The sequence below is a fragment of the Homarus americanus genome, unplaced genomic scaffold, assembly GCF_018991925.1.
Source record: "Homarus americanus isolate GMGI-L3 unplaced genomic scaffold, GMGI_Hamer_2.0 scaffold45698, whole genome shotgun sequence".
Classification (NCBI taxonomy): Eukaryota; Metazoa; Arthropoda; class Malacostraca; order Decapoda; family Nephropidae; genus Homarus; species Homarus americanus.
Window position 1 is genome coordinate 8,972,592 of NW_024735554.1, and position 14,456 is coordinate 8,987,047.

General features: G+C 39.4%; 1 protein-coding gene across 4 annotated transcripts in view; it reads left to right on the forward strand.

Moving 5' to 3' along the window:
* The window catches only part of LOC121871489 (syntaxin-6-like), a 90,097-nt gene extending 77,441 nt beyond the window's left edge, over nucleotides 1-12,656 (forward strand). For all 4 annotated transcript variants that reach the window (XM_042373859.1, XM_042373861.1, XM_042373858.1 and 1 more), the window contains exon 8: nucleotides 1,938-12,656. In XM_042373859.1, coding sequence (XP_042229793.1) covers nucleotides 1,938-2,014 — 77 coding nt within the window. In that variant the 3' untranslated portion in view covers nucleotides 2,015-12,656. The remainder of the gene's footprint in view (nucleotides 1-1,937) is intronic.
* The last annotated feature ends 1,800 nt before the right edge of the window (nucleotides 12,657-14,456 follow it).

A 14,456-nucleotide genomic window follows, 5' to 3' on the forward strand; every position in this document is an offset into this window, starting at 1 on the left:
CACATCGGACGGATGTTTTTGGGAAATGGAAGAGGACCAGGAGTAAAGGTGGTAGCCCTGCATGCTACAATGGCTGCCATGTAGTATACAAGACGTTTCCTGCCTTTTGTCATGAAAGCATTTCATATACTGTACAGTATATACAATTAATATGGTTATATTAACAAGAAATGAGTCTAAAAAGACATTATCCATGTTATGCACATAAAGTAAACAATATGTGCATGGTAATGTTTAAATGTTCCTCTGCGCAACAACAACAACAAAATGCATATGTTGACTGTATCCATACGTAGCATTTGGTATGCATACATGTATTAGATATCAGGGTAAGTTATATTAATAGGTAAGGTAAACTAATGGCATCCCACATTTATTGAATTAATATTTGGTGTAACCAACTCCTGCGTCCAGAACACTATTCAAGCACCGAGGCATAGATGCCACCAACTCTGGTGTCAGCTGTTGTCCCTCCGGGCCATGCAGGTGTTCCCATGCCTGCAAGGCACTACAGTATTGATGACCATAGCACGACTACGATGGCAGTTGTGTGGGTAGTCTTTATTCATGGCAGCCCACACATGTTCGATGGGGTTCAGGTCAGGGGATTTAGGTGGGTGTGGTAACACTGTGATTTCCGGGTGTTGCTCAAACCACGCCTTAACAGCCAGACAGGAGTGGATGGGGCTGTTGTCATGGAGGAAGTAAAAAGGCTATGTATGGTGATTATACTGCTTTCATACAGGTATGCCTATAATGCAATGTTTACTGTTTTAATGTCGATGGATACTTGTAATTATAAAGATAAACTACCCTGGTTATAAGAAGTTGCAGCACCTATGCCTACTCACGCTTACCAACCCTACCGAGGCAACAGTGCCCAGACAACAGGTGTTGTATTGTTCGTTTTGACATCCATCGGATCCCACTTTTCAAATACATTTTTGAGCAACTGTACTTATTATATCTCAGGATTTGAAACAATAAAAGAAATGAAAGGAACAATAGAGTCTTGAAGTAATCGTGTTGAATCATAGGAGTAGCAATTTTGTCTTTGATTGGTGGGCAGTTAGTTGGCGAATTTACTTGTCTGAACCAGGTTTTCTATTACTCAACCTAAAATACATGGTACTGTATTTACTATTTGGACATAAAATAGCAAATTGAATACATATGTGCCCTTTGGATAAAACTGTAGTTCTAGGTTCCATTCATCACTAACCAGTTAAAGAGGGACATTTTCTCATCAAAGTTTTAATTAATATTCCAGATTTCCAAAACTGCCTATCTAGTAGTACAGTACCAACTAATGATTTAAGTAATACAATAGTTGTAATTTGTAGTATCAAGTAGCAGGTATAACTACTAAACATTGGTAAAAATATTTGCTAATTTAGATTTATTTGGTACAGTATAAGGAAAACTTACTTACTTTACCTTGTACATACCCTGTAGTACTCTAAACATATTTTACTCAACTACTGTAGTTTGTCATGATTATTTAATGGTAAGGTATGTTAGTCATGACCTCCTTCATCTCCATCTTCTTCAAATCCTTTTTGGGTTTTCTACTTTAATGGTTGGTGAAAACCCAAAGTTATGATTGCATGACAGTGAGAACTCGAATATACAGTAAGACTGGTGGTCATTGTACTTAAATGATGTGTTATTGATTCAGTGTTGTCTTTATTTTTGTTTACTTTTACATTTGCTTGAATTATTCGTGTAGCACAGAAGTTTATAGACAAAATATGACCACAGTATTGTAGCTTATTTATATATAGTACATGTTTTTCAGTACAATATGAGAAACTGGAGGTCAAGTAAGCTAATATTGGTGAAAAATATATTTGCAAGTGGAGGGAAACAACTGTAGAGTATGTGAGTGGAAAGTTTAGGTATTTTATTTATTTTCTTGTACCAAATTATATTTTCAGATCGGCGTCAGTGGGCTGCAATTGGTGCACTTTCAAGCGTCTTAGTTGTTGTCTTAATTCTCTTCTTTGTACTTTGAATTTAATATTGTATAAAGGTATCACAGATATGATGTGGAAAAATATATGATTATTTGTATGGAACTAACACAAATGTCTTTTAGGCAGTTATTTAAATGCTGTAGAACCCTAGTTGTTTGCACAGGTTTTGAAAAGAACTGTATTATTTCTCTATATTCATTTTGGTTCAAAATTTTGCGAAGTAAAATGGATAACCAAAAGCTATAATAGTCGAGCATATTTCTAGACATAAAAACCGTTAATTGAAACACTGTACTGTATTCTGAAAATCTTTTGATCAAACTCGAGGGTTTTAATAACACTGTATGTATAAAAGATTTCTGCATACACTATAGCACAAGTTATTATATTATAAAAATATTTTTTTCCTTTTCCTTACTACAATAATTGGCTCTAGCCAGTCAGGATATGGGAAATATATATAATTTGTTCTTGTTTATTGATGAATCTTGGTTTATTTTGTTAATAGAATGTATATTAAATATTTGAATAAATTCAAAAACAAATTTTTCAACTAATAATTTTCATGAAAGTCAAGAGACCAGAATGGAAAGACCATTTTTTTTCTTCAAAATTTGCAGTTATTTGCTTTTATGATAAAGAATCTAAATAAAACCTGTATGGGCTCACATATTCTTTGCCATAATTTATATACTGTACATGTCTACAATACAGCTATTATTAAAAAAGTGAGTTTTGTATGAGTCATTCACCATTTAGATGCATGTTCGTTAAACCTTGTGCAAAAGTAAGGGTTCTGCTATACAAACCATTTTTGAAGGAATCTCCTCAGTATAAGCTTACAGTCTTAGGCAGGGGAGTATACTTATTTTATAATGGAAAGTATTGAACAGTTTATTTGGATATGCTGGTTTGTACAGTGTAGCTTAAGTATGAAGTAATTTGTTAGGAAATAGATTTTTTAATAGTTTTAGATATGATAGAATCTAGGGCCATATTATGCATCATACTGAAGTAGTGACCCTGTTGTCTTCCTTTATAATTTGGTCCTAAATTTGATTCTTTGTCAAGTACAGTACTAGAAATTATATATTTATAAGCGCTTTTTAAGAATTTCCTTCAGATTACCAATCACTTAAGGTGATTTATACTTTTTTCATTCTTTAGTGAGCATGACTGCTACTACAGTGACTAAGTACAGTACAGTAATTATAATTTCGCTTAGTAATTTTTGAAAATCACATTTTACTTGTATATTTGTTCTCTCTCATATTTAATCTATATCTATTCATTCTTTACAAAGGATTCATTGAATAGTGTGCTATTATACAATGTGATTTTACTTAATGAAAACTATGATAACAGTGCTTACTCACCATTTACATCATCTATTGGTATATGTAATCTCTCATAGCAGCAATTACGGCTGTGCAGGACAATAAGACCCTCGTCGTTGACGCGATGAGTATAATTCGGTCAAAACCTGTTGAATACACTTCACACATAACAATTGCTGATACATCAGAACACACAGTTTGAATAATATGATCAATAACAGTACATAAGTACACTTATTAAAGTTATATAGAGTTCAGAGGATTCGACATTTCACACTCACATTTTTGGGTCTAGGGTTAAGCCAACAAGAACAAATATAATGTCCTGCAGGAAGATGTTGGCTGACGAGAATCAAGATGTTGCCTCTACAGTAGAAGGCGATAGTCTGCCCCTCAGGCAGTCACACAGCTGCTACCAACTCCATCTTGCTTAGTAAGCTATCTGAGTTGTAAAGTCTCTTCACTTAACATGTGGCTGGCGAGCACAATTGTGCATGGCGATAACACTACCCGTCAGGCTTCGCTCAAAATCAATGCCTACCATTAGATTCAATCTCTCCGACCCCTTCCAACAGGCAGAGTCTCGTCGCTGGGCTTATTAACACCGAGTCCTTTGTCTTTACTTTAACCCTTCGCACCAGGCCAGCTTTGCTCGGTAGTGCCTCTGGTACTCTCCCTAGCATCCACTGACTCCTGGGGAGGGGTTTTGAAGAATTTTTGTTGCTGATGTAGTGTCAGGAGATATTCCTTTACCCGCCTCTTTCAAAATTGGTCCGCGATGAATTGGGCATGCTTCCATTCGGTACGCTTCTGCCATGGACCGATCGCCTCCGGTGGGCAGTGTTTCCGGGTTCATCCGTAGTATGTGAAGCGGATTTATTGCTTCTAGATCCTTTGGGTCGTCAGACACTGGGGTGATGGGCCTTCCGTTGACGATCTCTTTGACGGCGCAGAACAAAGTATCAAGTCGTTCATCGTCTAGTGTCTGGGCGCCCACCACTCCCCGGAGGACCTTCCTTACATGGTGGATTTGTTGCTCCCACACCCCACCCATATGAGAGGCTGTCGGGGGATTGAACTGCCATTCTATCTGTTTTTGTAGGAGGGCACTCCCGACCTTGTCACTGTTGTTCCACCCGTTCACCGCCTCTCGTAAAGCTCCAATCATGTTGGTTCCCCTATCCGACAGAATACGCTTGGGAGGTCCCCTGCATCAGGTGAATCTTGTCAGGGCATTGACAAACTAGTCGGTGTCTAGTAAGGTGATGACTTCTAGGTGTATGGCTCTGGTGGTCAGGCAGGTGAACAAGCATCCCCATCTCTTCGCCTGGGCTCAGCCGAAGCAATCAATTCCAGTGCAGGTGAACGGCCGGCCTCCTGGGCGCACTCGATCTTCTGGCAAGTCAGCTTGGCATTCATGGGTAGGCCTCCAGTTGCTCCTCTGTCATGTCACACATGTCTGCATTGTGTGGTCGAGTAATTTGCAGCACTTAGGTATCCAGTATGTCTTGCGTATTGTGGCAAGAGTGTGTTCTTGTCCTGAGTGTCCAGCTTGAGTCTAGTGTACCTCTCAAACGATGAGCCCCGTGATCTTGTTGTCCCTCGGCAACAGTATGGGATTCTTATGGTCTGGGTGGAGAGCGATATGTTTCAGTCAGCTGCTTACTCTGATCAAACCATCCGTGTCTAGATGAGGTTCCAGCCAACTCACGTTGCTACCTCTCACGGGTTGTCCCTGTTGTAACATTCCTAGTTCTCGAGGGAATCCTTTCCTTTGCATAAATCTTTAGACGGCCAATTTTGCATCTTCCAGTTCACTGACCTTGAACCAATTTTCTCGGTGATGTTTGTTCTTTTGCTTCCCAAGCCGCCATTCTATAAACCTTCTAATCCACGCTACTCTCTCCAGAAGTTGATGCCACGAGGAGTACCTGGCCCAAAGCTTATCAAAGATACCCTCCCCCTGGTCAGCACTGTGGTTTCCTTTTTCACCTCTGGGTCTCCATCTGTGAGGTCTGGAATCCTCATTGGAATCTTAGGCCAACTGTCTTCTTCCAACAAGAGGAAAGCAGGTCCCAGAATCCACCTGCCTCCCTCGTTGAACTCTGCTCTATGTAGTCCACGACTAGCGTAGTTGGCTGGGTTCAGTGCCGACTTCACGTGGCACCAATGCTCTGGTATAACTTAACATAAAAGTTACAATTTGCTTTCTTGATGTTGTCATGGAGTTCCCCATAATCTTGGAATGTTCATTGTTGCACATACCTGGCATGAAGGGTCCCACACACCCCCAAAGAGATGTACTGTCATTTGGTCAGTGGTGGGGGCAACCCTGACCGCTGGTTGTCCGTCCACCATAAGAATCGTAAGATGTCTCGATGTTCAGGTACTGCTCGCACTTGGTGGAACATTGCCTCTATATCAGCCATGAGTGCCACCTTTCCTTGTCTGAATCTGATGAGGACTCCCATCAATTTGTTGTTAAGGTCTGGCCCTTGCATCACCTGGCTGTTCAATAACATCAACTCATACACAGCTGCACAATCAAAAACTATTCTCACCTTTTCTAGGTTGTTGGGATTCAACACAGGGTGCTGTGGGAGATACCAGGTCTTCCCGGGCGCAACACTGAGTTCTTGAGGTGGGACTCGCTCAGCATGTCCTGCGTCGATCAGAAGTCTCATCTCTTCTTGATACCTCTGATAGAGCCCTGGGTTCTTCAAGAAGCATTTTCTCAATCCTGCCAATCACTGTTCAGCAAGCTTCTTATTGTCTGGGAATCCTGGTTCTTCATGGCGAAACGGGATGGGATGTTGATAGTGTCCGTCCACTTGAGTAATTGGCGTTGACCGCTGCATCAGAACTCTCTTGTCTTTGACAGAGACGGGATCATCATTACTGTAGGTAGAGTCGCATTCTCAGAAATGCCCGACTTGTCTCAGAGTTCGGTGTTGCCATTCTGACGAAGTGGTTGATCACTGCATAATTACAGCTCACCGTTCCAAGCGGTCCATTTATAGTCCAGCCTAGAAGGGTGCATGTTGCAAACGGTTCTCTGTCCTTCCCGGTCCTTACTTCTAACGGTGCTAGTGCGTGTGGTACATTCAGACCTATCAGGAGATCCACTCTTTTCGGTGCTTGGCATAGCGTAGTACCTCTGAGGTGTTCCCACATGGTGATGTCTTGGGTGTCTGTGACCGACGCTGTCAGAGAAGATGGTAGATTCTCAACAACAATGACCTAGGACAGGGGTCACCAAACTTTTTTCACAGTGGGCCGGATAACTGAAAGAATGACGAGCGCGGGCCGCATAATCATTCTGTTCAATACTTGCAAGCCAGAACGAAAGCTCTGGTAACGTCAGAGCGTAGGCGGAGCTACCACGAGCCGGGGAAGGACTTGGGATCCGGCCCGCGGGCCGTAGTTTGGTGACCCCTGACCTAGGGGATAGTGATGGATTGGCTCTTCCTTACTCCTACGCTAGCCACTTTTTGACTGATCTCTTCTGTGTTTACACTATTTCTTTCTTTCATGATCGTGCCAATGGAGAGGGAAACTGGCCTTCCCTCTGCCTGCAGCCAGTTAGCTAGGCTAAGCGTGCAGTATGATCGGTTGCTGCCTGAATCCAAGAGAGCTCCGGTGACCAGTGGTCCTTTCGCCTCTTGGTTCTTCTCCTCCACCCTGACTTTCACTATTAGAAGTGCGACTCTGCTGGACCCTTGTAGTCACAACTCTCAATTGTTGGGTTCTTCACGCCGATCACCACTTCCGTTGATTGGTTATGGTTTCGGTGAGCAAGCTTGATGCTCGGAAGTACTTTCCCACTCCCCTTGGTGAGATATTCTCGGCTCCGGGGTTCAGGTGAACGCTGGGAGTCCTCTTGGATTATATGGCATTTCTTCATCAGTTTCAGAGGAAGGTCATGTCTTTGGTAGTGATAACACCTTTCTGCGATCTACTGTGCTGCCCTTACTTTGTAGTAGATTCCTACCTTCGGTGATATTCTGCATCATCGCTGTCATGTGAGCGAACATCTGCCGCATCTTTTGGTATTGCTCATATAATTGCCCTTCAATCCCTTCGTCTGGTGGTTCCTTTCTCTTCTTTGGAGACAGGTTTAATTCATGGACGAGACGTCAGTTTATACGTCGACAGTGTCTCCTTATTCCATGCCGGACATGCTCCTCACTTCTGACTTGTTCCTTTCCATGGCCATGACTGCCAGAACAGTGAGCGTGATCTGTCTTGCTCGATGAATGTATGCAGTAACGCTTAGTATCAGCTACTACTAACGGTAATGCCCCACAATCACTGAACTCACACAAGTGGAGGTGATGTCACACTGATGTGTGCCATACGCACGAGTGATGTCACATTTACACATGCCATATGTGTGAGTGATGTCCCTCAAACACGTGACGTGCCATACGCATGAGTGATGTCACACTAACACAACCAAAGAGACCCCACAATCAATGTAGAGACTCATTATGCAACTGATGTCTCAAATACTACTGCAGCGCCCTTACTTGCACAAGTTACTTAGCTGTCACAACATTTATTTTCTAACAGAAAGGTCACTTCACTCATTCTTATTTCTTATTTATACACACACACACACACACCAGCCTTCTTAAACTTGGCGATCTAGTCTGGCTGTACGCTTTAATCACTATCTCTCCCGCATGTTCCCATGAATGTTATTGAAACTGAGGCCGCTCCTATCTGATAAGGGTCCTCGTGGCCTGTCCGTAATGAATGGTAACACTACCGTGCACTCGTCTGAACAATTTTGGCACCGAGACCAGTCTTTTCTGACACCAGTTCTCGTGGTTGCCAGTGCAGCTATCCGCAATGAACACTAACACTCTCGCGCGCGCGATCGTCCAAACAATATGGACATGAAGTCCAGTCTTTTCTGACATAGGTCCTCTTCTTACCACTCCATACGATGACATGATCCTCGGCAGCTCCCACGATGGTCCTATCCCACATTTTAACTGAAATCACTCACAGGAGCAATTGTGGCTGTGCAGGACAATAAGACCCTCGTTGTTGACACGATGAGTATAATTCGGTCAAAACCTGTTGAATACATTTCACATATAACAACTGCTGATACATCATGATATGCAGTTTGAATAATATGATCAATATTCAGTACATAAATACACTTATTAAAGTTATTTTAGAGTTCTCAGAGGATTCGACAGTCCACAATCACACTCATGTTTTCGGGTCTAGGGTTAGACCAACGAGAACAAATATAATATCCTGCAGGAAGATGTTGGCTGACGAGAATCAAGATGTTGCCTCTACAATAGAAGGCGATAGTCTGCCCCTCAGGCAGTCACACAGCTGCTACCAGCTCCATCTCGCTTAGTAAGCTATCTGAGTTGTAAACAGTCTCTTCACTTAGCATGTGGCCGGCGTGCACAATTGTGCGTGGCAATAACAGTATAATGGGTCACATATAAATATCATGTGGAAGCATATTAACTCAATAGTTAAATTCACATTGAGATTCAACAGAGCAATAGTTAAATTCACATTGAGGTTCAGAGCTGAGGTCAAGATAAATATATTATTGAAACTGCAGGGAACAATCTGCAGTTAAATTAAAATTCTACCGTATTAACTACCAGTAGCACTCAAATATTGTTCAACTTCAGATATCTTAAAATATTAGGTTCATTATTTTTGTGTTCTTGACCAAAATCTTTATATGAAACACAATTTACATAATTAACTTACTGAGTTAAATACAGTAGCACTTTTATTTACAAATGGGAAATTATTTTTTGTATACTATACAGTACTCATAAAATATTGTTCTGCCAAAAATGACATTACTGTAGTAAGTTTTAACTTATAACATTTAAAGGAATTCATATTTAATAGTATAATAGAGAGTAATTTGAAAGCAATACATAACTGCAATTTACATCTATTTTGATCTATAGAAAAATTTCATGTAGCAAGAAAACAATGAGGGAGTATGTATGCATGAGGTGAGCAAGACTGGAGGACCTTCTATAGTTGAGGCGATTGTAGACAAATTTTTGAATCGGTAACAAAAATGTTTACTTGTGGCTGATTATTTATTTGGCATAACAAGAAGAATATGATGTATTTAGTCCTAATGAGTTAACACTGCTTTCCTAGTTTACAGTATACAGTATATTATTGTATGTTAATTACCTACCCTAATACCTTGTAAATCCATTTCATCATTACTTTTGTTACATTTACATGTGCTTTTATGAAAGTCATGTTTTATATGAATGGATAATAAACTCCCACAAAAGATAATACTGTATCTAGGGGGAATCATGCAATTAAATGGTGGCTGTAGTGCAATAAAATTAATTGATCAGTCTCATTGGATGAAAAATAGAGCCAAAGAGACTAATACAGTACACTTATGATTTTCTTTTTTTAACTGTACATACAGTATGTTTAAGGTTACAATACAGCCGATGGTATTTCTTATATTTTTTTCTCCGTGTGTTTGCATTAATCAATACAATGTTGCTAGAGAAGTTTTTCTCAAGTTTCTTGGGCTTATCAATTTCAAATATGACTACTGTATAGTCTGCAGAATAAAAATTTATTTCATGTATACTGTGCATACAGTACAACCTTGGAAATCAATGAGTGTTGGGATTTGGAATCTGCCAGATCTGTGAATTTTTCAGGATCTCCTCATATGACCCTCTAAAAGCCAAAGAGCATTCTTATGCTTAAATTCCGATGGTAAATTGTGGTTTAGTTTATTAGTGCACAGATATTAAGCAGAATTTTCAGGTGAAGAGTTTAAGCATGTGAAAATAGGTGAAATAGTTGTATGTCGTGGCAAGATGATATATTGTGTTCAATTAATGATGTATGTTATGTGATTATTTTAATGTAATTCGACTTAATAGCAGTGCTCAACAAAATCAAACATATTCCTGAAACAGTGTGCTGACAGGCTGATGTCTCCCTCCCTTAAGTAGTTTCAACTTTGGGGGTTTTCTTTCAATTACCCCTGTACTTTAATTGGTTGTAAAATTTTACAATAATCAGATATTTACAATTATTTTAATGTGATTTCTGATAAATAAATTATATGGCTGCACCATAATTTTTAACATAAAATGAACCATATTTCAGTAAATTGTGAAAATGTAGTGAGACTGTATACAGTATTTTAAGCATCTCTCAGCTATTTTATTTTTTCTATACTGTACAGGCCTGCACTATAAGAGGTCATTATACCATAACATGGTTCCAATAAACATTCATTCTTGATAGTGCTGTTTTTTTACTTGTAAGCCATATACTATTCCAGTAAAAGGGCTTCATTGGGTCTCGGTAACAACACTAATAATGAGTCGGTACTGTACTATTGTTGTTTTTTTGGTTACAGTACAAGCTCCGCCCCCATGCAGCTCATTGGCCGATACATAATGTTTGATTAATATTCATATACAGTATTGCAAATAAATACATATACTTGTATAACTGTTAAGGATACCCAGTTCTGTCTGGTTCATTTTTATGCTGAATTTGGCTTACAGAAGTAGCAAAGGTTGGCTTTCATACTATATGACTGAATCATATCTCTGTTGACAATTAAATCATGAGCGAAATACCTAAGATACAAATATCAATGCTGTTTTTTTTTTTTTTAAGCTAGTACAAGTAATCCATAAAATCAGAGCAAGCTGTCACTTTTTTCTCCCCTCATATGTGCTGGTTTCCTAACACTCATATATAACTGATTTCCAAGGTTTTGCTGTATATTTGTTCTTTTTCTTTTAATAAATAGTAGATGGCTGTATTGTCAGTTTCATCTTTGGACAGTTCAATTAAGTTTATGTAGTAAAACTTTTTATGTATCATTCACATTCTTTATGGTGCCAATCTCAGTCATGAATTATCAGTTTATATATTGTCATTATCAGCAATTATTTCAACATTCCAGAGTTTTATGTTTATGGTGTGAAGTTTTTTGGCCCAAATGGCAGCTCATCATTTACAAAATTGATAGTATTCACCTATTAATGTAAGGAGGCTTAATATCAGCTGTTTCTCATCAAATATTCCAATAGAGGACAGTTGTCCTGCAATGGCTTTTAGATTGAATTTTAGCTTCTAACAACACAAACTACTACTTCAGTTAGAAGTTTAGTAGTCCAGGATCAACTTCATACTGTGGCATGCTATTGCATATAAGCAAAGAAATGCATGCCTCAACTTATTACATACCCAGGACTGAGCCCAGCCTTTTGAATTTTAAACATTTGTAATGACTAGGACATCGTGCACAGTGACCCATCGAATGATCTCATCAGACCACAATTAGTGTGATACTCCAGCCAAAAATCTTAAACCCCATGATGGTGAAAATGTATGTGCACATAAAGATGGACTGATTTCATGAGTGCACCAAAACCCTTCTACAGTACTTGATATCAGTGAGACTACAACCAAGATGTTTGTTTACCCACGACTTATCTTGACTTACAGCCTTGACCTGAACTCGTTTCAGTTTATACACGTTGTATGGCTATTGTTTTTAAGATCAGTCTTTTCTTAATTTTGAACTCTTTATGTGATTTAACAAGTTATGGTACTGACCAAAGTTAAGACAGGCAGATAAACCAACTCTTGGCATGGTGCTAGTTACTACTACACTCTGAACTGAGAAAATGTTAAGCCTTTTGAAAATGCATCTTTGGACCACTCTGTGAAATACTGTATATTTTTAATTTTTCTTTACATGTAGTGTTCCTCACCAGTTCTCAGTGCAAAAAATATCTAGTATAATGATATTCAACAAGTACGGTACATGGTTACTGTATGAACTGTGGACATAGGCGCTTATTCTTTATTTGTAATTTAAAAACATTTACAAAAGCAAAGAACAGGTTTTGTAGATCTGTATGGTAAAACTTTAAGAATTTGGCAAGTTAATTTTTTAAGATGTACTTGAATTGCAAATTGACCTAACCATAGTTTGATGAAATCTTCCTCTAGTACAATGTAGCTGCACAGACAATTTACTTTTTTCAGAGTTCAATTTATACTTTACTTTATATTGTTATTTCACTGATCTTTTACTCATAAATTAACCAATCCTGGGAATTAACTATCTTGTGATGCTCTGTGTGAAGTATCTTTTAGCTCGGTTTAATTTAGATTTATATATACTGTATATGCTATGCAGAGAAATGCCGGTAAAAAATATAATTTTGAATGATGACAATTTGCCACTATGTGTCAAGTTACGCAGATCTCTGATCAAGATTGTATATTGTACACCGTAAATAAAGTACATTCAAATATGGTTACTTAACACTTACATAATTATCCCCAATTCATCAATGAGAAATGGAAGGATTATATTATCTCATTACTTGAAGTAAATTTGTGCATGTTCTACTATAACAATGTTTAGATATCATCTACCTTTGTACTTGGGGGTCCTCATTTTAAGCAACCTACAATATAGTAGAATTCACTTATATGTGAGGACCCTTGCTTTTCGCAATTTTACTGTTTGCGGTTTCAACTAAATGTGGTTCATTCCCGTTCAAAAAAATTTGGTTGGAGAGACAAGAGTAGTTCTATATTACTAAATTGCACCTTCCCTTCTCATAATTATCCTCTGGGTGACACCATTACACCAACATGGAGATAGGCAGATGCCAAGGATTGTTGGCTGGTCAACTGTGTGCCTATGAAAACAAACAGTAACTTATCTGGGATTGAGTGTGGTATTTTTTTTTTCTTCTTCAGGAAAATGTAGTCCCTCAAAAAAAAGTATCCTTAGCCATGGGGTCAATGTGGTTCTGGGCTTTCTGAGCAATCTTACACATCCTGCTTTTGAACAGTTGGTAGTTCTACATCTGCAACCTTTGAGCATGAATGTGTATAGTACCTGTATACAGCACAGTAGCCTCACAATTTATGCGGGGGTTACATTCCTGGGAACCAGTGTAAAGCCCAAAAATGCATTAAGTCAGAAACATTCCTAAATTCCCCTAAATTGCCCTTAAATCACTATATATAAGTACATGTACACTAGAACTCATAAATCACTACTGTAATGTAATATCAACATCTGTAACAAGTGCATAACAGCATTAATAGAACACAGACATTACCTGTATGTAGACAGACATGTGTTGTTTTGAGATTATTCATCCCCTTCCCACGTCACCGTGGGGGGATCGTCAAGCTCAAATAGCGATGCAGGGGAGGATGTGGGCAGCTCAGGTCACTGCGAGAAGTTGAGGGCGTTGGCTGATCTGCTGACGATGTTGATGCCGAGGTTTTCTTAAAGAACAAGGTGATGGGAAGATGTCGTTGTTGTTTCTTAAGCTGTTGGAACATATTCTTATACTGAGCTTTAAGGCTTGTAAGACCTCGTGAGAAGTTGAAGCTGCGCTCCATAGAGGGGTCATACTCAGACACTAAGTTGCCACATAGCAAGACGGTGACGCGGTCCTTCACAGCCTTGAACCCGGGGGCCTACTTCTCAGACTTGGAAATGTAGGTTCTGTCTGGCCTTTTCTTCCAAAACAAATGTTTCGTCAGCGTTGAAGACCTGCTCTGGAAGATGTCCATTTTCCTGAACTCTCCTGGGAACACCCGTGCAGCTGCCTCGTCCTCCGATACCGATTCACCAGTGAGTAACATTTTTCAGGTTGAAACTGTTGAGCCAACCTGCACTGGCTTTAAAATTCTTCTCAGAGCTAGTGGATACTTCGCCCTCAGGAACCTCAGATTTAAACTGGTTATAAAGACTCGGTGCCTTCTCCCTGAGCACGTTGCCGTCGATGGGGACACGTTAATGGTTCATATCCTCCACCCAAGTGTTTAATGCCTTCTGCACCTTCACTAGAGTTATGTCTCTAACCTGGCTAGTCTCCTTAGCAGTAAATGAGGCTTCAGATCATATATAGTATTACATGAATTGGAGTGGAAGTCATAAATGGACACCAACACCATGCCAGTCATCAAAGTAATCTTAAAATGAATTGAGCGAGGAATTAATTGGGCGGCATTGCAAGATGTGAAAGGTGCTATTATTGGCCTTCACAACGAGGGTATACGTAACGCTGAGATAGCACGATGAACTGAGGTGAGCGAA